Here is a 23527-nt window from a genome sequence, read left to right as displayed (position 1 = left end):
TGTTATCCAGAAAGCTCCAAATTATGGGAAGGAAAACAACAGCAGCAGAGAATGTGGATGGAGAGAGAATGAGAGTGTTTTACACAGACAGGGGACCAGCGATAAACTGTAAAATATGGGTTTTACTCATTAGTACAGGTTTGGGATCTGTTATCCAGAAAGCTCCAAATTATGGGAAGGAAAACAACAGCAGCAGAGAATGTGGATGGAGAGAGAATGAGAGTGTTTTGCACAGACGGGACCAGGAATAATGGCAAAATGTGGGTTTTACGCATTAGTACTGGTATGGGATCTGTTATCCAAAAAGCTCCAAATTATGGGAAGGAACACAACAGCAGCAGAGAATGTGGATGGAGAGAGAATGAGAGTGTTTTACACAGACAGGGACCAGTGATAAACTGTAAAATGTGGGTTTTACGCATTAGTACTGGTATGGGATCTGTTATCCAGAAAGCTCCAAATTATGGGAAGGAAAACAACAGCAGCAGAGAATGTGGATGGAGAGAGAATGAGAGTGTTTTACACAGACAGGGACCAGTGATAAACTGTAAAATGTGGGTTTTACTTATTATTAGTGATGTGCGAATTGGTGGCATTTTGGTTCACCGAATAATTAGCGAACTTCCAGAAAAATTCACGAAAAAGCGAAAAATTTGTGAAACGAGACGCGGCGCAATTTTGTTGTGTATCGAAAATAATTTGATGTGAACGTGCATTTTGTTTTAATGCGCGACATTATATTTTGGACTCCAATTTGATGAAACTGAATTTTCACTGTTTCGTGAATTTTCCCTGAGCCATGAGCAACGCTAAGGAGACAGCGGGAGCGTAGGGAGATTAATGCGCGGCTGAGAGATTGGTGTAGGGAGGAGGGATTTGGGTTTTTGGAGAACTGGGCTCATTTCTCAGTCGGCTACAGGCTCTTTGCTAGGGATGGGGGCACCTCAATGATAAAGGTGCAGCTGTTTTGGGAGAGAAGATGGCTGGAGGGTTGGAGGAGATTATTAACTAGGAGTGGGGGGAGGGTTCAGTAAAAGATTCAATGGAAGACAGGTTAGATGAGATAGTGGGAAAGGGAAAATGGGGGAGGAGATTTGGCTGGGGATACTGTTAAGGATAGGGAGGAGCACATGTCATATGTTCAATATGGTACCAGTATTAAATGTATATTTGCAAATGCAACGAGTCTGACTGGTAAAATGGGAGAGTTGAAGGTGCTGGAGGGAAAATATGATGTGATTGGTGCGGCCGAAACATGGCTGAATGAGTCACATGACTGGGCAGTTAATATCAGTGGCTATACTTTGTTTCGGAGGGACAGAGGCAATAGAAAAGGAGGAGGAGGGGTATGTCTGTTTATTAGGCAGGAGTTAAAGGACCAGTAACATAAAAAATGTTTTTTTGAAAATTCCTGCGTATGGCTGCCCCTGAGCAGACAGCCATGCTCCTGCACAACAGCGACCCTTCCTTGCCAAGCAGGTGACACAGCGAACCAACGGAAGCCGGGGTGTCTTCTTTCTTTATCGAGAATCTGCTGGGCCCCGAATCAAGGAGGAGAAGAAGCCGCATTGCTGTCACTTGAAAAGCCAGGGAGGAGAAATCGATTGCTGCAGGATGGATGTTCGCCTTTTCGCCATTTCTGAAGAGGACAGGAATTGCACTTTCTGTAAGTTATTTTTTAATAAACTTTGCTATTTTAAAATTTAATTTGTGTTGGTGGTTTTTTTTCGTTGTATAGTAACAAATTTTCCAAAAAAAAAATTTGTTACTGGTCCTTTAACAGCTTATATAAAGGAGGAGGTTATGTTAGAAAATGAGGGGGCAGAAGTCTTATGGGTGGAGTTCTTCACCAATTGTAAAGAGTCCAGCAAATTAATTGTAGGAGTCGCTATAGACTAATGTAAGTGACGCGGAGCAGGCGAAGCTCCTGATACAAATAGAAAAGGCTGCTAGTTTGGGTAAAGTAATGATAATGGGGGATTTTAATTACCCAGATATTGACTGGAGCAACAATACTGCCAGATCAGTTAATGGGAACAAGTTTATAAACCTGTTGCATGACAATTTTATGGCACAGGTTGTTGAGGAGCCAACCAGAAGAAATGCAATTCTGGATCTAGTGATATCAACTGAACCAAAACTTCTAGCAAATGTGCAAGTCATTGATCCCCTGGGTAATAGTGACCATAATGTGATATCATTTAATGTCTGGTGACAAAAACAAATATATACTGGGGCAACAAAAACGTTTGTCCTTGTGAATGTCATTATGAGCAGCAATCAGCATGGCTTTATGAAGGATAGGTCATGTCAGACAAATTTGATTGCTATTTATGATGAGGTAAGTAAGATTCTGGACAGTGGGGGGCAGTAGATGTGATCTATTTGGATTTTGCCAAAGCGTTTGATACTGTGCCCCACAAACGACTGCTTTCTAAACTAAGGTCTGTTGGGCTTAATGAAGTCGTTTGCACATGGATAGGAAACTGGTTTTAACTTGTTCATTAATGACTAAAACACAAAACTATGACCATAACATAAAACTAAAACAGGCAGTAAACCAGGGATTATCCTGGAATGAACATTTGGTTAAACTCATCCTAATTGTCCCCCTTTCAACTACAGAGAAACAGATTTAATGGTGAGTATTAAAAATCGTGTTTTCTCTGTCGTCTTAGGGGGACACAGGGATGATGGGGACTTAACAAAGCAGCCCAGAACAACTGGGTGGGAATGAGCTTAGACACATCAGTGTGAAAACGGACTGCAACACCTTGCAACTGAGGGAGGGCCTCAGACAAGGAAGCGTCAAGTCTGTAAATGCGAACAGTGGAAGATTTCGACCGATCCAGGTACCACCGAAGAGGAAGTAATCTTTGGTGAAATTCAGGAACAGCACATTATCGTGTGAAGACTATTAATGCTGGATCAGATAACCGTGCACTCAACTCAGGCACTCTGTCGGTGGACGAGATCTCCCTCAGAAACACCACCTTGCTGGTGAGTTACGTGTCTGACTGAGTTCAGTGGCCCAAATGTTGGGCCCAGTAGAGCCTTGAGTACCAGATTAAGATCCCAACCATGACCGGTGGATGAAAGGAGGAGCTAAATATACTACTTGCAGAAATGTGAATATTGAGTCTTCCGGCAACAATCGATGCTAGAGAAGAATAGATCATGCTGAAAACCTGTACTTTCAGGGCTCTGAGTTTTTAGACCCAGGTGTAGACTCCACAGCAAACATGACAGCATCTTTGGAATGTTAATTTCCAGGATGGCAGATCAGCCTCCTTACACCAGTCAATGTATGAATGCCACTCACTGTATTAGGATCTCAATGTCGATTTGCGTGCCTTGAGCATCATTGCTATACCTCTTCCATTAGACCTTGTCTCTGCCAATGGACAACCATCCTGTCGAGCGAATAGACTGAGAATGGGATGCACTATTGGACCTAGAGGATGACGATCTGGTCTGCACCTTAGATGGATTGGTTGTGGTATCGACATCTCCTGCAGATCCGAAAACCACGTCCTCTGAATCCACTACTATTATGTGGTGATCAACTGCCTATTTTTCTTAGACTGGAGGAAGAAACTATTTTTCTTAGACTGGAAGAAGCATGGGAAGGAAGGGGGGGAGAGCGCTAGATCAAACTCTCGCTAGCACTGCTCTGCTGCGCGTTTCCCTTTGTAGGCTACTGTGGTCACATTGTTGCCCTGGACACACTCTGGTTTTGCATGCAACAGATTATCATACATTTAATGCTAATTAGGGCTCATAATTCCAAGATGTTGATCAGCAGATCAGACTCCTCTGGAGACCACTGACCTGTGCGGACAGGTTGTTCCATGTAACTCCACTGCCTTGCAAACTGACATCTGTGATATGACGTTGCAATTCAGAGTCTCCCAGGACTACCCTGTGGACAGATTTTTAGGCTGCCATCCCCATCGGAGAGCATCTCTTGTTGATTGAGAGGGGTTGCTGATTCGGGATAGAGGTCCCACTTTTCATTGAGCGTACATTCGCCTGAAGTGGCTGCTAGTGTGTGTTGTGTGAATGGTATCACCTCCAGGGCATACACCATTAGTCCCAGCACTTTCCTTGCTAAGTGAATAGCTGGCTTTTGATTGGATAGCAGAGAACTAATTTGACCTCTGATCTGGTCTTGCTAGTCTTGTGGAAGACGTACCAACTGTGTGTTAATTCTAGCCCTAGAAACATATATGGTGGTTGGGTTGTAAATTGGAATTTTTGCCAATTGATGGTTCACCCGAATTTCTGAAACATCAGAATTGTTGTCCCGGATCCTTCCTGACCTTGTCTTCTGAACTAGCCTTCAGTAGAAGATCGTCAAGGTAGGGAGTGACTGAATTTTCCTGTAGTCGCAAGGTCATTGCTGTTACCACTATCAGTTAGGTGAACACACGAGGTGCAGATGAAAACCCAATTGCCAGTGTATCCATTTGAAAAATGGAATGGATGAACTTGTTCCGTTGAGGTCTAGTACCAGTCTGAAGGAGCCAACCTTCTTTGGGACTATGAAGATGCTGGGGTAAGTCCCAAGAATGCCTCCAGCCATGGTACCTTTAAATTGTTCCTGACTGTTTCATCTTGATGATAAAGTCCACGAGGGCTTGTACCTTGTTGGGGTGCACTGGCACTCTGGACCAGAGGGAGTAGGGATGTGAAATCTAGGTGGCAGTCTTCTGAAACAACTTTGTTTATCCATTTATCCGAAGAGTGAAGCTTCCGTACTTCTCGGATCATAGTACTTGTCCCCTATTCATTGCCACGATTCTGGAGGGGGTGCCCCGTCATGAGGCAGTCTTGATCACTGCGGGCTTGTTATGGGTCTTATTTGCCTTCCATGGCATGCGGCCTTTATTGTTAGTCTTGGAACGAAGGTGCGGACGTTGAAAATAGCATCCACTTCGGGCATAAAAAATTTACCGCAACTTGCCGATCCTGAAGAACGGAATGTATCCTGGGGAAGAATATACTCATTCTTCCTATCGCTTGAGAAATTATATTTTTTCCAGTTCTTCACCATAACGTTGCCTTAAGAATGGTAGCGACGTAAACGATCTCTCTGAACTAAGATCTGCTGACCAGTTCTTGAGCCCAAGGTTCTTCTCGCTGCTACAGATAGGGCTGAAATGCGGGCTGTAATCTGAGCAGTGTCTAGGTAGTCACATCGATAGACCGATGCATCCGCTATTGCTTGAGTGGTTGATAACAGCTCAGCTCTGGGTATCCCTTTTATGATATCTTTGATTAATGAATCATTCCAGGCTAGAATAGCCCTGGGCACCCAGGCAGATGGAAGACATGGCCGTAATATTGACCCAGAGGACAATTAAATTGCTCTTAAGAATCCCTCTGATCGTCTATCTGATGGATCTTTGAATGCTGCCATCTCAGTTAATGGCAAATTAGTATATTTGGACAGTCTAGCGACCGGAGCATCCAACCAATTGTCCACCAGTTCCTTTGGATACGATTCTTGTATTATGCCAGGCAGCGGTTTATGTGGTGGAGCAATTTGTGGATTTGAGTAGAGTATCCCATCCTACTCTCCTCATGAATTTTCTCCTCCTTCTCAGAGGACTCATGAAACTGTGAAGGTTCACCCTCAGATTGGGAAGATGACTGTTGAGGTGATGACCCGTCAACAGTAGTATGTACAGTGGTGTCAACCTTATGTTCGTCTCTCTCAGACAGGCAGCAGCAGTTATATTTCTTGTTTTGTCCTTACTAAAATGAACTCTTAGTACAAAGTTGATCCATGGACTCATGCCAAGCCAAGAAGGTTTTTTTCCCTCTCAGAAAGGGAACATTGGAAAAGGCTTCAATTTACCTTCGTCTGGATCAACTAACATTTGCAAAGTATTTTTTTAACTATTATTAAGATCTATGTTGTAATGACAGCTCTTTTATAGCTCTAGAATGAATACAATATTGCAGACATTTAACCTGGCTCACTGAGCCAGTACGTGCAGCATTAATAAGGGTATTAGTGACTATTTCACTTGCTACTAGAAAAGATATTGATGGAACCCACTTAGAGACCCCGGGAATTACCAGCAGGACCAGGATGGATGAAACCAATACAGTAAGTGGCAAATTTACTAAAGGGCGAAGTGACTAATGCTGGCAAAAATTCACCAGCATGACGTCATTTCCGGACTTCGTGGATTTACTAACGGGCAATTATGTAAATTCGAATTCAAAGGAGATAGACGCTAGCGCTACTTCACACTCTATCGCCAGGCGAATTTTCGCTGTGGTGAATGGACGTAACTGCGCAAACTCACTAAGATGTGGATTTTAATGAACATTACCTCTTGCGCCAGACTTGACTTCACCACGTCAGACCAGGTGAAGTGCAATAGAGTAGATAGGAGCTCCTCAAAAAAAGATCATATTTTTTTTGGGTTACCCGGCTTCCCCCCTACATTTTCTAACACAGTGCTGTCCAACTTCTATGGTACCAAGAGCCGGAATTTTTCCAATCTGCATGGTGGAGGGCCGATAACGGAAGCCAGTGTTAGCCACTCCCCGTTTTTAGACCACACCCACTTTAATCCACAGGGCGCCATCATGGAGGGGCGCACTTTTTCAAGGGTTTATTTAATAATTTGTTTCAGTAATCATGGTCACCCAGTTGGGTGGAATCCATCTCCTTCCCCTTCTCCCTCTTGCCGGCAAGTAATAGCTCCTTCTGTGCGGTGCACCGCGATGTGCGTACACGCGTCAATGATGTCACTGATGTGTTGGGTGACAGAGAGAGGCAGAGAACTGGGGGGCTGCTTGGTGTGACTCTCGCTGCTCTCAGCCTTGCACAGTTGCACTGAACTGAAGACTTTCTTTCTATTACTGTAAAGTGTGAAGCTTCCTGCTGGCACAGCCAGGTACAGATTTGGGGCCATATGTTTGCTGTTGCTGCTGGGCTGGGCGCTGGCACAGGTACATAAATACCTGGGGGCAATATGATATGATCAGATTTATTTTTGGCTGCTGCGGACACAGGTAAAGATTGGGGGCAATATGATAGCTGCTGGAGGGCTGTATGATGGATGACTGCTGGGCTTGCTGGTACAGGTATGGGGGGCAGTAATATAAATGAAAAAGTGTTGTACACTTTCTTGCTCTCTTTATTTAATAAACATCATGGTAAGGAGGGAAATGGTAATGCAGGACAGGGGGCACTGATTGAAGCTCTTGCCTAGGGAGTCAAACTACCTTGTGCCTTTCCTGGCAGGGATGTCAATCATATGTGAAAAAAGCTAAGTCATATAAGACATACCAATAAATTCATATGCCTCCTCCTCCCCTGTGTATAATACAGTACCCCAGCATTTGATTAAACACCTTAGGGGCCACGAACAATAATTTTCAAATGCTAAGAAACCCGCAAAACAAATACCAAAGTATGAGACACACAGGGAGCATAGGGAAGGCAGAACAGAGCAGGAGACAGGAATCAGGACCAGTCTAATATGTACTACATACAGTGACACAGTGCTGGTGCCCCATTAACTTTTTGTATAAAGTGTGAACAGGAGAACAATGTGGCAGTTTCAGTCTGGGTCTCAGGTAGAACAGTACAGGCTTTAGGGGAGTGAACAATAGAGGTGTCACAAGTGTGAACAATACAGGAGGATCACAGGTGTGAACAATGCAGGGGATTAGTCTGAATTTGAGGTTTAGACAATGCAGGGGCCAGTTAATCTCTGTAGTGATACCTTTTAAATCTTACATATGGTAAACAGACACAGCAGGCAGACTTTGATGTGGAGGGCCACATGAGGGGGGGTCGCGGGCCACCAGTTGGACAGCCCTGTTCTAACATATGGCACATAAACTATACACTGGGCTCATGTGTAGGGCAATAGAACAACTCTATTTTCTTTTATTAAGGTTCCCTGGGCTTGTAATGTATTTGCTGCAACATATACGTCCATTGAAATGTAACTTCCCACCGTATGCAAATTAGCCAACGCTAGTGTAACTTCGCTTTGCTTGCTGAATTAACGCTAGCAAAACTTCGGCATCGTTCGGCGCCCTGGATCAAACTTCGTATTTTAGTCAATTAGCGTTTTCCTGGCAAAGTGTGGGGATGTGAGTGAAGGCGTCGCCGGCAAATTTCCGGAGGTTAGTGATTTTGCCCCTAAGTGTTAATGAGATTGTGTCCAGGTCATTAGAACTAATATTAAAAGGAAGATGAATATGAGCCAACAGTGGGCTTGGAGGTTATTAGGGATGTCTCCCTATTAAAAAAACACACTAGAGGTCAATGTAATTTTAAAATGTTTATTGAATTGAAAAATGTAAAATATCAAATTGATGGTAATCTTCTAAAGCTGATGTTCTTAATCTTCTAAAGCCGCCATCGGGACCATGTTTTTCTGCAGGGCCCAAAGATGATATTAGGGCCCTACAATTGTGCCCCCGTCCCTCCCCCGATGGCTGCTATTTCTTCAGTTCTTCATTCCTAAAGAAAGATTGATCAGTGTTAGTCATGGAGAAGCTGTTTGTATAATAATTCTGCCATTTTGTCTCTGCTTTATATGTGCTGCATGTTTTATATCCCATCCCCTTTGCTAATTTAAAGGTCAACTACAACTATTTAATAATTAAATTTTCTCCCATCTCATCATGTTTGTTTCTCTCATAGATTTGGCCTAGTGCACTGACCTCTGCCCTTATACAATCTCAGCCTTTATTATGGGCGGCTTTAGTTAGAGAATTATAGTATATGTAGGAAAGGCCGAGAATATTGTATGAATAAGAGCAGTAGATGGATATAGTCTATACATCAAGTGAATTATAATGAGAATGAGCAGTTCCCTTACCTTAATGCAGGTACCACTTGATGGAATCAGTCACACCCCTCTCATTTGGGATATTTGATATGAAGGGGTGTGACAGTAGCTGCTCTGCAGAGGGTCTCCACGCTGCATTCTTTTGGAGGATTTTGCTGATGAATGCACGAAAGTTGTCACTCCTGGAAAAATAAAAAATAGAGGAAAGATTACAATTGTTCAAGTTATATAATAACTACATTTGCAGAGCTCACACATGTAAAAGACTGTGCATAGAACCAGCGCAGCCATGTGCCCTGTATCCCCCATAAGCCTCTATTTTACTCACAGCCTTTTTGTTAAACATTGATGATGTCACTCTGCACCCAATCACAACACAGACAGAATCTGTTCAAGTAGCCAATAGAGGATGAGCCCCTCCCCTTATAATGCTTTAACTGATCTGCCTTAAAAAAGGGGGGTCTATTTGACCCTTTCCACCAGATCCAACCATAATATTTTGCCAAAATCTTGGCCTAGGTTTTATTGGCTGCCAGATAATAACCCCAAGATCTTAAGCTAATCATGAGATTAAGAATCTGTGCATTCAAGAGCTACACATATTACACTTTAACTACACATTTACTTCTTTCCCATTTACCGATTGACCATCCTTACTTCACCCCAATTCCCAAGTTTTCTTGACTCTCATTTACACACCCCTTTACCCCGTCAATCCCCACCCTCTCCCCAATTTCTTTTTCATTTCCCCACCTCTCCTTCTCACTCTCTTTTCCTGATTCAGTACAAATAACTCACCATTTGTCCCATAGTAATGTTGGTGCGGGACCGTGCATAACCCTCTTCATCAGCTTATTTTCGGGAAGTCTGCTGAATGCTAGGATGTAAGAAAATACAAAATGAGAACATGACGACTGACAATCACAACATTCGTGGGGCAATTTACACAAATTGGAACTTTTACGCTTTTTCACATCTTTAAAAAAGTCAAATGAACTCAATTATGTTCTGGGATTGGAAACGTAATATTAAATTATTAAATTAAAATTTCTGTATATCAGCCCCTTTGTTTTTCATATTTAATAAGATATATAAATGCCCTCTAACCTTTTGACAAAGCGTTATTTATTCACTATAGTTCACACATACTGAGGTTTACTTACGATAATATCCTTCTGCCATTTCCAGCGCTGATATTCCCAATGACCAGATATCAGCCTAAATATTTGGGGAAAAAAGCCAATTAGACAAGAATATACAAAGGCCACATGAAGAATTCCAATTACAGATAATTCAGGCACTTTTGCTATGTATCTATCCACACCCTGAGTGATTCTATTTGGAATGAACAATACCAAAATATAACAGAACCCATATTTTATGTATTTCAAGGGACCAGAAAAAAATGGTGTAAACATATAAACTCAAGGAAACGTATGAGATATTTTATAATGCTGGGGTCACAACAAAAATGTGTAGACTGTGGGAAAAACATAAAATCAGGGGGGTGAAATTAAGATTTCTCTGTATAATACAAAGCATGACCTTTGTACTGTTATAAAACATTTCAAGGAGTGAAGTGATGTGACTGTCATCTCTAATGAGTGACCCCAAAGACCCCAGACTGAGTGTGTCTCAAGGAGTTGTAAAACCCCATAAAGAGTCAAATGTAGTTGGTTTCTAATATCCCTGTGCCCTGCAGTTAGACTGCATTTCTCTCCTTCACTTCAGATTCCCCATCAGACATCACAGAAGCCACTTTACAGCTTTGGATTCACTGTTATGAGAGGGGCATGTGAAGTGAGTGACGTTACATATAAAGCGAGAGAGAAGACATCACAATACCTTAGAGTTGTAGCGGATGGTCTTGGTGCTAATGTTGCTGAGTACTTCTGGGGCCATGTATGGTATAGTCCCAGAAGTACTAACACTGCTTGTCTCCATGGTGGCAGAGCTGAAGTCGGCTGAAATTGTAAGACAAAAGTGAGAATTTGAATGTTCATTTATAAAACCCACCAATATACACCATGGAGATAGAAGATACTATCCCTTTGTTCAGATTCCAAGCGTCACTTACTGATCTTTACATCAGCGGATGATGTCACTATTATATTCTGGGGCCTCAGGTCATGATGGATGACCTTCTGTTTATGCAGATGACACAGGCCCTGGGAAATGAATAAAGAAAAAATATCAATATTTGTCATGCTCTTTAATTAATTCGATTCATACAAAAGAGTATTGAGGAGATTCACATGAGACATACCTGTAACACCTCCCTGCAGATATAGGCAATCCAGTCCTCTGACAGGGAGCGTCTGGTGTTGATGAGATCTTGCACGGATACACCAGACCAACGCTCCATAGAAATCTAGAACACAAACAAAGAATGATTGATACATAAGATTTGTGTGGCCTACAATGTTATTGGGATGTCTGGGGAAAGGGTGTAAGTCAGAAATAGGCTACACAAGCATTCTGGATGTAAATACAATATCTGGTACAACTGAGAACAAAGTGGTCCACATGCACCGGACTCTTTCTTACCAAACTGAATCATATTTGCATCCAAATGCTAGCTTGTATTAGAGCTGTTGGTGCATAAAGGTGTAACATATGGGAATTAACACTTCCTTACCCACAGTCCTTCACGTTCCGGCATCTTCACAGAGGCAGGGTGGTAAAATGCCCCGTAAAAGCCGATCACATTTTTGTGGCCCTTAACTGCTTCTAGGATGTCAACTTCTCGCAGGATTCCTTTTTTGTTCTAGTTTCAATCAAAAGAAGTAAAGTTAATACAATGGATAAAATGACCATTTCAAATACCCCAACCTAACTTGTAATACTGAAAAATAAAAGCTTGTCCCCTACATAAGACTTGTATAATATGATTGACTCTATTCTTTTACTTCTTAAATCTCATACAGTACTTGTTGACTTATTTTTATAATGACATAATTAATAGGGGTCGGGATATTACACTGACTGGTGCAGAAATGAGAACATGCCAATATTTGGTCAGCAAGTTCTCCTTCTATTTAACAATCATAATATATGTGTAACTAAAGGCTTATTAGTATCTGATTCTAGTAATCGTATCAAGACATGTTACCTCAATATCCTTAACGATGGTGATGGCCACTTCTTTTTGCTCTTTACGGTGCCATCCCTGCAACAAAAGTAGAAAAAGAGACTCTGATTATTACTGTGCGGAACATTATTATTGGTAGATTCAGAAGCACAAGAAAAACACAGAAGGGATAAAAGTCTAGAGGTACAACCAGTTGGCAGAATAAACAGAATTAACCAAAACACAGTGTCGGACTCGTCCACCGGTATACCAGGAAAACTCCCGGTGGGCCAAGGTGTCAGTGGGCCCTCCTGCTTCTAATCTTTTGACCTATTTCATGGTCATTCTCTATTTCTTTATGGGAATAAAGGGGCTTAATAATGGAAGAATAGAGAATGTAGAGAAGAGACTAGGAGAATAAAGAGGTTAAGTGAGGAGAGGAGGTATAATAGTTTGGAAAGTGGGTCCTCAACCTAAGGTTTTCTGGTGGGCCCCTGGTATCCCAGTCCGACACTTCCTAAACATCACATAAAATGTTTTAACATCTCTTACATTATAGTTCATCCCATAGTTGTCCTCACAACCCGGCTCTAAGAGCTGCAGATATCTCCTGGGGTTCTAAAAAACAAAACATTGAGAGAAGCACATGAGAGAAGCACAGGAAGTATAAGGGGAACTGGGAATTGGTGTATTTGGGAGAAGGCTGAGGGTTGGAATACTTAATTCAAACCATTAAAGTTAAATTTTCGTGAAACGCCAGCGAAATTTTTCCGGAGTCAGAAAAACGGGCGCCGGCATGAAAAACGGGCGCCGGCGTTAAAAACGAGACGCCGGCGCCATTGTGCGAATTTTCAGCCGATTCGCGAATTTCGTGCGAAATTCGCAAATTCGCCCATCACTATTCTTCACTACTCTCCCTCGCTTACCTGGCAGTTGGTAGTGGCTAACTCCAGTTTTTCCACTGGTTTTTCCTCCGGTTTTTCCACTGGTTTTTCCTCCGGTTTTTCCAGTGGTTTTTCTTCCGGTTTTACCAGTGGTTTTTCCTCCAGTTTTTCCAGTGGTTTTTCCTCTGTTTTTTCCACTGGTTTTTCCTCTGTTTTTTCCACTGGTTTTTCCTCCGGTTTTTCCACTGGTTTTTCCTCTGGTTTTTCCACTGGTTTCTTCTAGTTTTTCCAGTGGTTTTTCTTCCGGTATTTCAAGTGGTTTTTCCTCCAGTTTTTCCAGTGGTTTTTCCTCTGTTTTTTCCAGTGGTTTTTCCAGTGGTTTTTCTTCCAGTTTTTCCAGTGGTTTTTCCTCTGTTTTTTCCAGTGGTTTTTCCACTGGTTTTTCCTCTGGTTTTTCCAGTGGTTTTTCCTCTTGTTTTTCCACTGGTTCCTCCACTGGTTTTTCCTCCAATTTTTCTTCTGGTTTTATCTCCTAAGTGAGATAAAGTTTATGATCAAATACTGATAATACTATAATGCAGTATCTAAAATGTTTTTTGTATAAAGCAAATTCACTCAACTTCATAAAAATCAAACCATTATGGGTAGGACTAGACTGATGATTTTGGAGCAATCCAACGCTCTGCGCAAAAACGCAGGTGTCAAAACGGATGTGACGGAAATAAGATAAGTGAATGCATTGAAGTCACAGCATTAATCCGACAGATGCAGTCGGAGTTTGTAGCAGAAAATATTGAGATAAATTCTGACTTTGATAAATAATCAAATCTGGAGCGCAGGTGCTTCAATGGACATTATATTTGTTTTTCAACGGTATTTTAATGATCAGGGTTTGCGAGAGAGAGCAGTTTGTTTATACAGAGGGCATCTAAGTCAATTGGTGATTATTTTTAAGAAGATACAAAAACCATAGACATGCCTTAATTCAAACTACAAGCAGATATATTAGTCTTTGAGATAAGAGCAGCTCATTATACAGAAGGTTAAATTAAATAATTCTGCTCAAACCATTTTAAAGGCTTTAAGGCCTACCTGTTGTTCCAGGGTTTCCACATGCTCTTCGGAGCTGTTGAATGTTTCAGGCTCGCAGGTGTTAGAGCCTGATTCCTCTGGTATCTCCTATTTAGGACAAAGAACATGTATGTTTAGATAAACTGAACCCTTGATTTTAAAGATGAACTGCAACATTCAATTTTCTATATTTATGTCCAAAGGTAAGTGAAGAAAGCAGAGCTGTGGAGTAGGATGAATGATTGTTGTTTGTCAGTATCATTATTGTTAAAACCCTTATTTCTCTGATTGACGTGTGTACAGTGAGAGCTGCTTACCTGACAGGGGCTGCTATCAGCTTTCTCCTGATCTTCTTGTTCTTCCTCCTGGTTAAGACCAGAAAAAGGGTCAAAAACCAATATTGTAAAGTATATATTGCACTGTACCCCAATACATAAAAATAAAGTATGTTTGGATTCATTTCTTTGGTGGGGGGGGAAATACATTTATTGTATCAGTTTAGCCTAATAAAACATATTCTGAAACCAGCCTTGTATAGAAGCAAGTGAGATTATGTCAATGCATTGTGTATGTAATGTATTCCCTGTGTTTATTATTTTCAATGTGGGATTTTTTATTCTGCAATTCCAGTTTATTGTGAAAATATCGATTGTTCCGGATTAATTAGGTACAAGTCTGCTGCAAGTATTTATGTGCTTTTCTGGAGATATAATTAATAAATTAATAAAAAAGGTTTAATGAGATCTTTCTGCTCTTACTTCATTGATGTTTTTGAGGCAACACCCAGACTCCTGTGTTTGTAGCCATAAGACCATAAACACACTGAATTTACATGCAATTTGGAATAGTAGATGGGACAGGCTTACCAGGGGTGTGTCTAATTACTACCCAATATCAATATAGGTTTAATATTATTTTATTATTTTGACCATATTATTTCATCTTACCTGACTGATCTTAACATCAGGGGTTTCTGGAATCTCCAGCTTAAAAAAAGAAAGGAAAAACGTTGTATTATTTCTGTTGCAAAGAAGCTACAATACAATCTTGCATAAAATATAGGGAGAAGTTATCTTCCCCTACTCTCCCTCTCTTATGCTTACCTGGCAGTTGGTCGTGTCCAGCTCCAGTTGCTGTTCTGGTTTTTCCTCCTAAAAGGGATAAAATAAGTGATATGTTCAACTTCGTATACTGCTACAGTTCAATATTGAATAATATTTAATAATTGAATATTTTAGGATTGTTTTATTTGTAATTATTTGGCACTTACTTGGCAGATGGTATTGCCAGATTCTGCAGGTTGTACCTGGTTAAGAAAGGAAAATAGATCAGAGTCACATATCACTGGTGAGTGGGAGGCGGGGGATATATCTATTGTATGTACAGATCCATATGTGGATATAAATCATATTTATATTACAGTTTTCGGGTTAATTGGTTAAAGTTGTTGTTTGCAAACCATCATGTTAAATGGTAAAGGTGTATGTTTCCATTAATAGTAACTAGTTTGCCAAAACAACTGTCTATGTTATTCCCATCACTTTATACCACTTCTTTTGTCTTTACCAGATTATCGTGGTTAAGAGCAATGGTAAAATAAGCCTGTTATAACAGATCTGTCTTCTGGTGATGTTCCAATGGGGAGCACTGAGCTAACAGTTCTCATGTTAAAAATGTGGTTACAAACTTGTGGAGCTGGGCCCCCTAGAAAAGGCTTAGAACTTGGCTGGGAGGGGAGGGCTCAAACAGAAGGAATCGAATCTAACCACTGCCAAAGTAAAAGGATCTTTGGTAATGATAATAATAATAGTAATCAACACAACATTTAAGGAAAGATAAAATATTAGGACTGTTTGATACCAACTTCTTTATTGCTTACCAAGCAGATGACTGTGTGGGGTTCCTCAATGGCTTCCACCTGGTTGAGTGATAAAAAGATGGTGTTACTTCATGTAATTAAAGGTCTGTCATTCATTCTAAAGGAGTATGGTTTGTCTTGGAAACGTATGCTTTTGATTAGATATAACTAATGTGTGTAAATATTTTATAATAATAATAAGAAAATAAATGCAGGGTAAGAATAGGAATTTATTTTGCTAATAATGCAAAGGCCAAAGGGTTATGGATATGATACTGGACTTTATAGCAAATCATAATACTATGAGTGTGTGCCAGCATGATTTTATGTGTAATAGATCTTGCCAGACTAACTTCATTTCTTTTTATGAGAAGGTAAGCAGGGACCTTGATTCTGGGATGGCAATGGATGTGATTTACTTAGACTTTGCTAAAGCATTTGATACAGTGCCACACAGAAGGTTAGTGGTTAAATTAGGGAACGTTGGCCTGGAACTTAGTATTTGTACCTGGATAGAGACTGGCTAAAAGATAGACTACAAAGAGTGGTGGTAAATGGAACATTTTCTAATTGGACCAGTGTTGTTAGTGGAGTACCGCAGGGCTCTGTACTAGGTCCCTTGCTTTTCCACTTGTTTATTAATGACCTGGAGGTGGGCATTGAAAGTTCTTTTCTATTTTTGCTGATGATAATAAATTGTGCAGAATTATAGGTTCCATGCATTGTGATTTGTCTTAATCGGGGAAACTGGGCAGCAAACTGGAAAATGAGGTTCAATGCTGATAAATGAAAGGTTATGCACTTAAAATGCAAAAATAATATAAATGCAAGTTATACACTAAATGGCAGTGTGTTGGGAGTTTCCTTAAATGAGAAGGATCTTGGGGTCTTTGTAGATAACAAGTTGTCTAATTCTGGGCAGTGTCATTCTGTGGCTACTAAAGCAAATAAAGTTCTTGCATAAAAAAGGGCATTAACTCAAGGGATGAAAACATAATTATGTCTCTTTATAGGTCCCTGGTGAGGCCTCATCTGGAGTATGGGGGCAGTTTTGGACTCCAGTCCTTAAGAGGGATATAAATGAGCTGGAGAGAGTGCAGAGACTAAGTGCAACTAAACTGGTTAGAGGGAGGGAAGACTTAAATTATGAGGGAGACTGTCAAGTTGGGTTGTTTTCTCTGGAAAAAAGGCGCTTGTGAGGGGACATGATTAGACTTTACAAGTACATTAGAGGACATTATAGACAAATAGCAGGGACCTTTTTACCCATAAAGTGGATCACCGTACCAGAGGCCTCCCCTTCAGACTAGAAGAAAAGAACTTTCATTTGAAGCAACGTAGGGGGTTCTTCACAGTCAGGACAGTGAGGTTGGGGAATGCACTGCCGGGTGATGTTGTGATGCTGATTCAGTTAATGACTATAAGAGGGACTTGGATGATTTTTTGGACAGACATAATATCAAAGGCTATTGTGATACTAAACTCTATAGTTAGTATAGATATGGGTATATAGAATTTATGTGAGAGTAGGGAGGGGGTGTGTGTATGGCTGCCCCTGACAGGGGTGATTCTGGCCTTTCTGCTGCCTGAGGCGAAAGCATGGCAATGCGCCCCTGAGCCACGCCCTCAAGCCACGCCCCCGAGCCACGCCCCCACACACCATGCCTTTCTCATACAGGATAGGTAAATTACCCTCAAATGTGTTACCATGCTGTCCCTAAAGTTAATTAAGTATATGGATACTTTGTAGATAGACACTTCGAACTGTCTTTTTTTAACCTAGAGACATTAAAAAACCTTTAAATAATTATTCTACTATTAGGCAGTTATCACACAAGAAATGCACAGGAAATGCAGTGCTTGAAGGGATACTATCATGGGAAAATGTATTCTCAAAATAAACATTTTTTTTTTAATTTAATTTTGAAATCTGACATGGGGCTAGACATATTGTCAGTTTCCCAGCTGCCCCCAGATATGTGGCTTGTGCTCTGATAAACTTCAGTCACTCTTTACTGCTGTACTAAAGGTTGGAGTCATATCACCCCCCCCCCCCCCGCAGCCTAACAACAGAATAATGGGAAGGTGACCAGATAGCAGCTCCATAACACAAGATAACAGCTGCCTGGTAGATCTAAGAACAGCACTCAATAGTAAAATCCAGGTCCCACTGAGACACATTCAGTTACATTGAGTAGGAGAAACAACAGGCCTGCCAGAAAGCAGTTCCATCCTAAAGTGCTGGCTCTTTCTCAAAGCACATGACCAGGCAATATGACTTGAGATGCACCTACACACCAATATTACAACTAAAAAATTACACTTGCTGGTTCAGGAATTAATTTTAATTTTATAGAGTGAATTATTTACAGTGTAAACAGTATAATTTAGAAATAAAAACTACACCATAAAAATCATGATACAATCCCTTTAAGTTACAGTACCTTGCACTGTTAAAAATCCCTCTGAAGAACAGATAAGTTAAGATGTGACAGGGTTGCTTCCATTAAAAGGAGAAGAGTCGAGCAGAATAAGTATTAAACTATAGATTATAACTGCATTATAACGTATTGGGGCCACAAGAAAATTAAGTAAATGCTGAACAAACTTATATTAAGAAGATGTAAAATTGAGGCATCACAGTGCATGTCAAGGGGTCGAGTAGCAGTCTATTACACCGGCCAAAATGCCGCCCCTTGTACTGACCCCCACTTTGCCGCCTGAGGTGAGACTCTCAGGCCGCCTCATTATAGAAGCGCCCCTGTAGAGGAGGATGGTATAGGTTTAGGAGGGCAGGAAGGTTGTTGGAGTGCTTGGGATGCGCAGCTGTGAGAGGTGCAGAAATTTATATTGAGTTAAGCGCAAATCTTCCTATGTTCATCTTTCAGCCCCTGTACCACCCTCACTGCATCTCGTGATGGGTGCGATGTTGCCAGGCTCCCTGGTGTAGCAACACTTATGTATCACACAGGGGGCTTATTCTCTTCTTGCGGCTTGCCATCTAGTCACAAGCCCCACAAGCCCCGAGTGATATCAGTGCTAGAAAGGAAAAGGCTACTGGATAGGGAGGATTCTCATATCATATACACAACCCATGAATAACCTCTTGACCTGCCCATTACTCCTCAGAGACTTTACATATCTTTATTATTACATTTGAGGACATTGCTGAGTCAGGCCGGACTGCCACTTCTGCCCCCGCCGCAGCAGTGTCAAACAGCGCACAATTGTGCGCAACCGAGGACGCACAAGCGCAACCGCGCGCAGCCAAGAACACACATGCGCTATCGCGCGCAAACGGTGCACCCACCTTTCACTGATGTAACACACACTTGCCAGAATAGAGGTAGGATGCTAATGGGGGCCCCCCTATGTGGGAATTCAAATAACAGCCGGCACCACCAGACCGGTCCAGGAAATCCAAACTCCAAAGCCAACGCACGCACACCCAGCCCTGGAGATATGCGATAATGTGAGGAGCCAGTGACATCACAGGCGTCACGTAAGTAGGAAGCAGCGGAGCGCTGCACAGTCTGTTACACACATGACGCACTGACTTGCAAGTGGCACCGCACTCCGCACAGGACAAGTCAGGGCGGCAGCCGGGCAGCAGCAGAAGGGAACTGACAGAAGCTGAAGGCGCATTACGCGCGGCACATATTTACATTTGCCAAGCAAGTTTTTTTTTTTCAACCGCGTCCACAGCAGAGCAGCAGTATATTACACTGGCCAAAATGCCGCCCCTTGTACTGACCCACATTTTGCCGCCTGAGGCGAGATTCTCAGGCCGCCTCATTATAGAAGCGCCCCTGGCCCCTGAGCAGACAGCCATGCTCCTACACAACAGCGACCCTTCCTTGCCAAGCAGGTGACACAGCGAACCAACGGAAGCCGGGGTGTCTTCTTTCTTTATCGAGAATCTGCTGGGCCCCGAATCAAGGAGGAGAAGAAGCCGCATTGCTGTCACTTGAAAAGCCAGGGAGGAGAAATCGATTGCTGCAGGATGGATGTTCGCCTTTTTCGCCGGAATTGCACTTTCTGTAAGTTATTTTTTAATAAACTTTGCTATTTTAAAATTTAATTTGTGTTGGTGGTTTTTTTTCGTTGTATAGTAACGAATTTTCCAAAAAAAAATTTTTTGTTACTGGTCCTTTAAAAGCTTATATAAAGGAGGAGGTTATGTTAGAAAATGAGGGGGCAGAAGTCTTATGGGTGGAGTTCTTCACCAATTGTAAAGTGTCCAGCAAATTAATTGTAGGAGTCGCTATAGACCCCCTAATGTAAGTGACGTGGAGCAGGCGAAGATCCTGATACAAATAGAAAAGGCTGCTAGTTTAGGTAAATTAATGATAACGGGGGATTTTAATTACCCAGATATTGACTGGAGCAACGGTACTGCCAGATCAGTTAATGGGAACAAGTTTATAAACCTGTTGCATGACAATTTTATGGCACAAGTTGTTGAGGAGCCAAACAGAAAAATGCTATTCTAGATCTAGTGATCTCAAATGAACCAGAACTTCTAGCAAATGTGCAAGTCATTGATCCCCTGGGTAACAGTGACCATAATGTGATATTATGTAATTTCTGGTGACAAAAACAAATGTATACTGGGGCATCAAAAACGTTTGTCCTAGTGAATGTCATTATGAGCAGCAATCAGCATGGCTTTATGAAGGATAGGTCATGTCAGACAAATTTGATTGCTATTTATGATGAGGTAAGTAAGATTCTGGACAGTGGGGGGGCAGTAGATGTGATCTATTTGGATTTTGCCAAAGTGTTTGATACTGTGCCCCACAAACGACTGCTTTCTAAACTAAGGTCTGTTGGGCTTAATGAAGTCGTTTGCACATGGATAGGAAACTGGTTTTAACTTGTTCATTAATGACTAAAACACAAAACTATGACCATAACATAAAACTAAAACAGACCGTAAACCAGGGATTATCCTGGAATGAACATTTGGTTAAACTCATCCTAATTGGGCGGGAAGCCCCGTGTCCCCCTTTCGACTACAGAGAAAAAGATTTAACAGTGAGTATTAAAAATCCTGTTTTCTCTGTCGTCTTAGGGGGACACAGGGATGATGGGGACTTAACAAAGCAGCCCCAGAACAACTGGGTGGGAATGAGCTTAGACACATCAGTGTGAAAACGGACTGCAACACCTTGCAACTGAGGAGGGCCTCAGACAAGGAAGCATCAAGTCTGTAAATGCGAACAGTGGAAGACTTCGACCGATCCAGGTACCACCGAAGAGGAAGTAATCTTTGGTGAAATTCAGGAACAGCACATTATCGTGTGAAGACTATTAATGCTGGATCAGATAACCGTGCACTCAACTCAGGCACTCTGTCGGTGGACGAGATCTCCCTCAGAAACACCACCTTGCTGGTGAGTTACGTGTCTGACTGAATTCAGTGGCCCAAATGTTGGGCCCAGTAGAGCCTTGAGTACCAGATTAAGATCCCAACCATGACCGGTGGATGAAAGGAGGAGCTAAATGCACTACTTGTTGCAGAAATGTGAATATTGAGTCTTCTGGCAACAATCGATGCTAGAGAAGAATAGATAATGCTGAAAACCTGTACTTTCAGGGCTCTGAGTTTTTGGACCCAGGTGTAGACTCCACAGCAAACATGACAGCATCTTTGGAATGTTAATTTCCAGGAGGGCAGATCAGCCTCCTTACACCAGTCAATGTATGAATGCCACTCACTGTATTAGGATCTCAATGTCGATTTGCGTACCTTGAGCATCATTGCTATACCTCTTCCATTAGACCTTGTCTCTGCCAATGGACAACCATCCTGTCGAGCGAATAGACTGAGAATGGGATGCACTATTGGACCTAGAGGATGATGATCTGGTCTGCACCTTAGATGGATTGGTTGTGGTATCGACATCTCCTGCAGATCCGAAAACCACGTCCTCTGAATCCACTACTATTATGTGGTGATCAACTGCCTATTTTTCTTAGACTGGAGGAAGAACCTATTTTTCTTAGACTGGAAGAAGCATGGGAGGGAAGGGGGGGAGAGCGCTAGATCGAACTCTCGCTAGCACTGCTCTGCTGCGCGTTTCCCTTTGTAGGCTACTGTGGTCACATTGTTGCCCTGGACACACTCTGGTTTTGCTTGCAACAGATGTTATCATACATTTAATGCTAATTAGGGCTCATAATTCCAAGATGTTGATCAGCAGATCAGACTCCTCTGGAGACCACTGACCTGTGTGGACAGGTTGTTCCATGTAACTCCACTGCCTTGCAAACTGACATCTGTGATATGACGTTGCAATTCAGAGTCTCCCAGGACTACCCTGTGGACAGATTTTTAGGCTGTCATCCCCATCGGAGAGCATCTCTTGTTGATTGAGAGGGGTTGCTGATTCGGGATAGAGGTCCCACTTTTCATTGAGCGTACATTCGCCTGAAGTGGCCGCTAGTGTGTGTTGTGTGAATGGTATCACCTCCAGGGCATACACCATTAGTCCCAGCACTTTCCTTGCTAAGTGAATAGCTGGCTTCTGATTGGATAGCAGAGAACTAATTTGACCTCTGATCTGGTCTTGCTAGTCTCGTGGAAGACTTACCAACTGTGTGTTGATTCTAGCCCTAGAAACATATATGGTGGTTGGGTTGTAAATTGGAATTTTTGCCAATTGATGGTTCACCCGAATTTCTGAAACATCAGAATTGTTGTCCCGGATCCTTCCTGACCTTGTCTTCTGACCTAGCCTTCAGTAGAAGATCGTCTAGGTAGGGAGTGACTGAATTTTCCTGTTGTCGCAAGGTCATTGCTGTTACCACTATCAGTTAGGTGAACACACGAGGTGCAGATGAAAACCCAATTGCCAGTGTATCCATTTGAAAAATGGAATGGATGAACTTGTTCCGTTGAGGTCTAGTACCGGTCTGAAGGAGCCAACCTTCTTTGGGACTATGAAGATGCTGGGGTAAGTCCCAAGAATGCCTCCAGCCATGGTACCTTTAAATTGTTCCTGACTGTTTCATCTTGATGATAAAGTCCACAAGGGCTTGTACCTTGTTGGGGTGCACTGGCACTCTGGACCAGAGGGAGTAGGGATGTGAAATCTAGGTGGCAGTCTTCTGAAACAACTTTGTTTATCCATTTATCCGAAGAGTGAAGCTTCCGTACTTCTCGGATCATAGTACTTGTCCCCTATTCATTGCCACGATTCTGGAGGGGGTGCCCCATCATGAGGCAGTCTTGTCCACTGCGGGCTTGTTATGGGTCTTATTTGCTTTCCATGGCATGCGGCCTTTATTGTTAGTCTTGGAACGAAGGTGCGGACGTTGAAAATAGCATCCACTTAGGGCATAAAAAATTTACCGCAACTTGCCGATCCTGAAGAACGGAATGTATCCTGGGGAAGAATATACTCATTCTTCCTATCGCTTGAGAAATTATATTTTTTCCAGTTCTTCACCATAACGTTGCCTTAAAAATGGTAGCGACGTTAACGATCTCTCTGAACTAAGATCTGCTGACCAGTTCTTGAGCCCAAGGTTCTTCTCGCTGCTACAGATAGGGCTGAAATGTGGGCTGTAATCTGAGAAGTGTCTAGGTAGTCACATCGAAAGACCGATGCATCCGCTATTGCTTGAGTGGTTGATAACAGCTCAGCTCTGGGTATCCCTTTTATGATATCTTTGATTAATGAATCAGTCCAGGCTAGAATAGCCCTGGGCACCCAGGCAGATGGAAGACATGGCCGTACTATTGACCCAGAGGACAATAAAATTGCTCTTAAGAATCCCTCTGATCGTCTATCTGATGGATCTTTGA

At 42.1% G+C, this 23527-nt stretch overlaps 2 protein-coding genes across 2 annotated transcripts; both read right to left on the bottom strand.

Moving 5' to 3' along the window:
• Positions 1 to 8125: 8125 nt before the first annotated feature.
• Positions 8126 to 11038, bottom strand: LOC121400807 (traf2 and NCK-interacting protein kinase-like). The gene is made up of 6 exons (XM_041584761.1): positions 10909 to 11038; positions 10677 to 10795; positions 9995 to 10049; positions 9630 to 9708; positions 8862 to 9013; positions 8126 to 8500 (listed from the first exon to the last, which is right to left on the bottom strand). The coding sequence occupies exons 1-5, from the start codon at positions 11036 to 11038 to the stop codon at positions 8863 to 8865; spliced, it is 534 nt and encodes a 177-aa protein (XP_041440695.1). The 3' UTR covers positions 8126 to 8500; position 8862.
• A 14-nt stretch (positions 11039 to 11052) lies between these two features.
• Positions 11053 to 22888, bottom strand: LOC121400805 (neurofilament heavy polypeptide-like). The gene is made up of 14 exons (XM_041584760.1): positions 22706 to 22888; positions 20649 to 20729; positions 15736 to 15774; positions 15127 to 15162; positions 14960 to 15007; positions 14804 to 14842; positions 14174 to 14221; positions 13878 to 13964; positions 13222 to 13317; positions 12828 to 13064; positions 12454 to 12519; positions 11944 to 12000; positions 11470 to 11598; positions 11053 to 11202 (listed from the first exon to the last, which is right to left on the bottom strand). Exons 1-14 carry the CDS (start codon positions 22886 to 22888, stop codon positions 11083 to 11085), a joined length of 1266 nt encoding a protein of 421 aa, XP_041440694.1. The 3' UTR covers positions 11053 to 11082.
• Positions 22889 to 23527: the final 639 nt, after the last annotated feature.

This window comes from Xenopus laevis, chromosome 2S, assembly GCF_017654675.1.
Source record: "Xenopus laevis strain J_2021 chromosome 2S, Xenopus_laevis_v10.1, whole genome shotgun sequence".
Taxonomy (NCBI): domain Eukaryota; kingdom Metazoa; phylum Chordata; class Amphibia; order Anura; family Pipidae; genus Xenopus; species Xenopus laevis.
Note: the sequence above shows the minus strand (reverse complement) of the source record. Positions and strands in the feature narration are given on the sequence as shown.

Excerpts from the sequence above, each read along its gene's own strand:
- LOC121400807 (XM_041584761.1), bottom strand. The coding sequence starts at position 11,038 with ATGACAAATATTGATATTTTTTCTTTATTCATTTCCCAGGGCCTGTGT. Across the intron at positions 10,796-10,908 it reads ATCCGCTGATGTAAAGATCA|CCGACTTCAGCTCTGCCACC; the intron begins GTAAGTGACGCT and ends TTACAATTTCAG. Across the intron at positions 9,709-9,994 it reads AATGGCAGAAGGATATTATC|CATTCAGCAGACTTCCCGAA; the intron begins GTAAGTAAACCT and ends CTTACATCCTAG.
- LOC121400805 (XM_041584760.1), bottom strand. The coding sequence starts at position 22,888 with ATGATCCGAGAAGTACGGAAGCTTCACTCTTCGGATAAATGGATAAAC. Across the intron at positions 12,001-12,453 it reads ACTATGGGATGAACTATAAT|GGATGGCACCGTAAAGAGCA; the intron begins GTAAGAGATGTT and ends CTTTTGTTGCAG. Across the intron at positions 11,599-11,943 it reads CCATCGTTAAGGATATTGAG|AACAAAAAAGGAATCCTGCG; the intron begins GTAACATGTCTT and ends GATTGAAACTAG.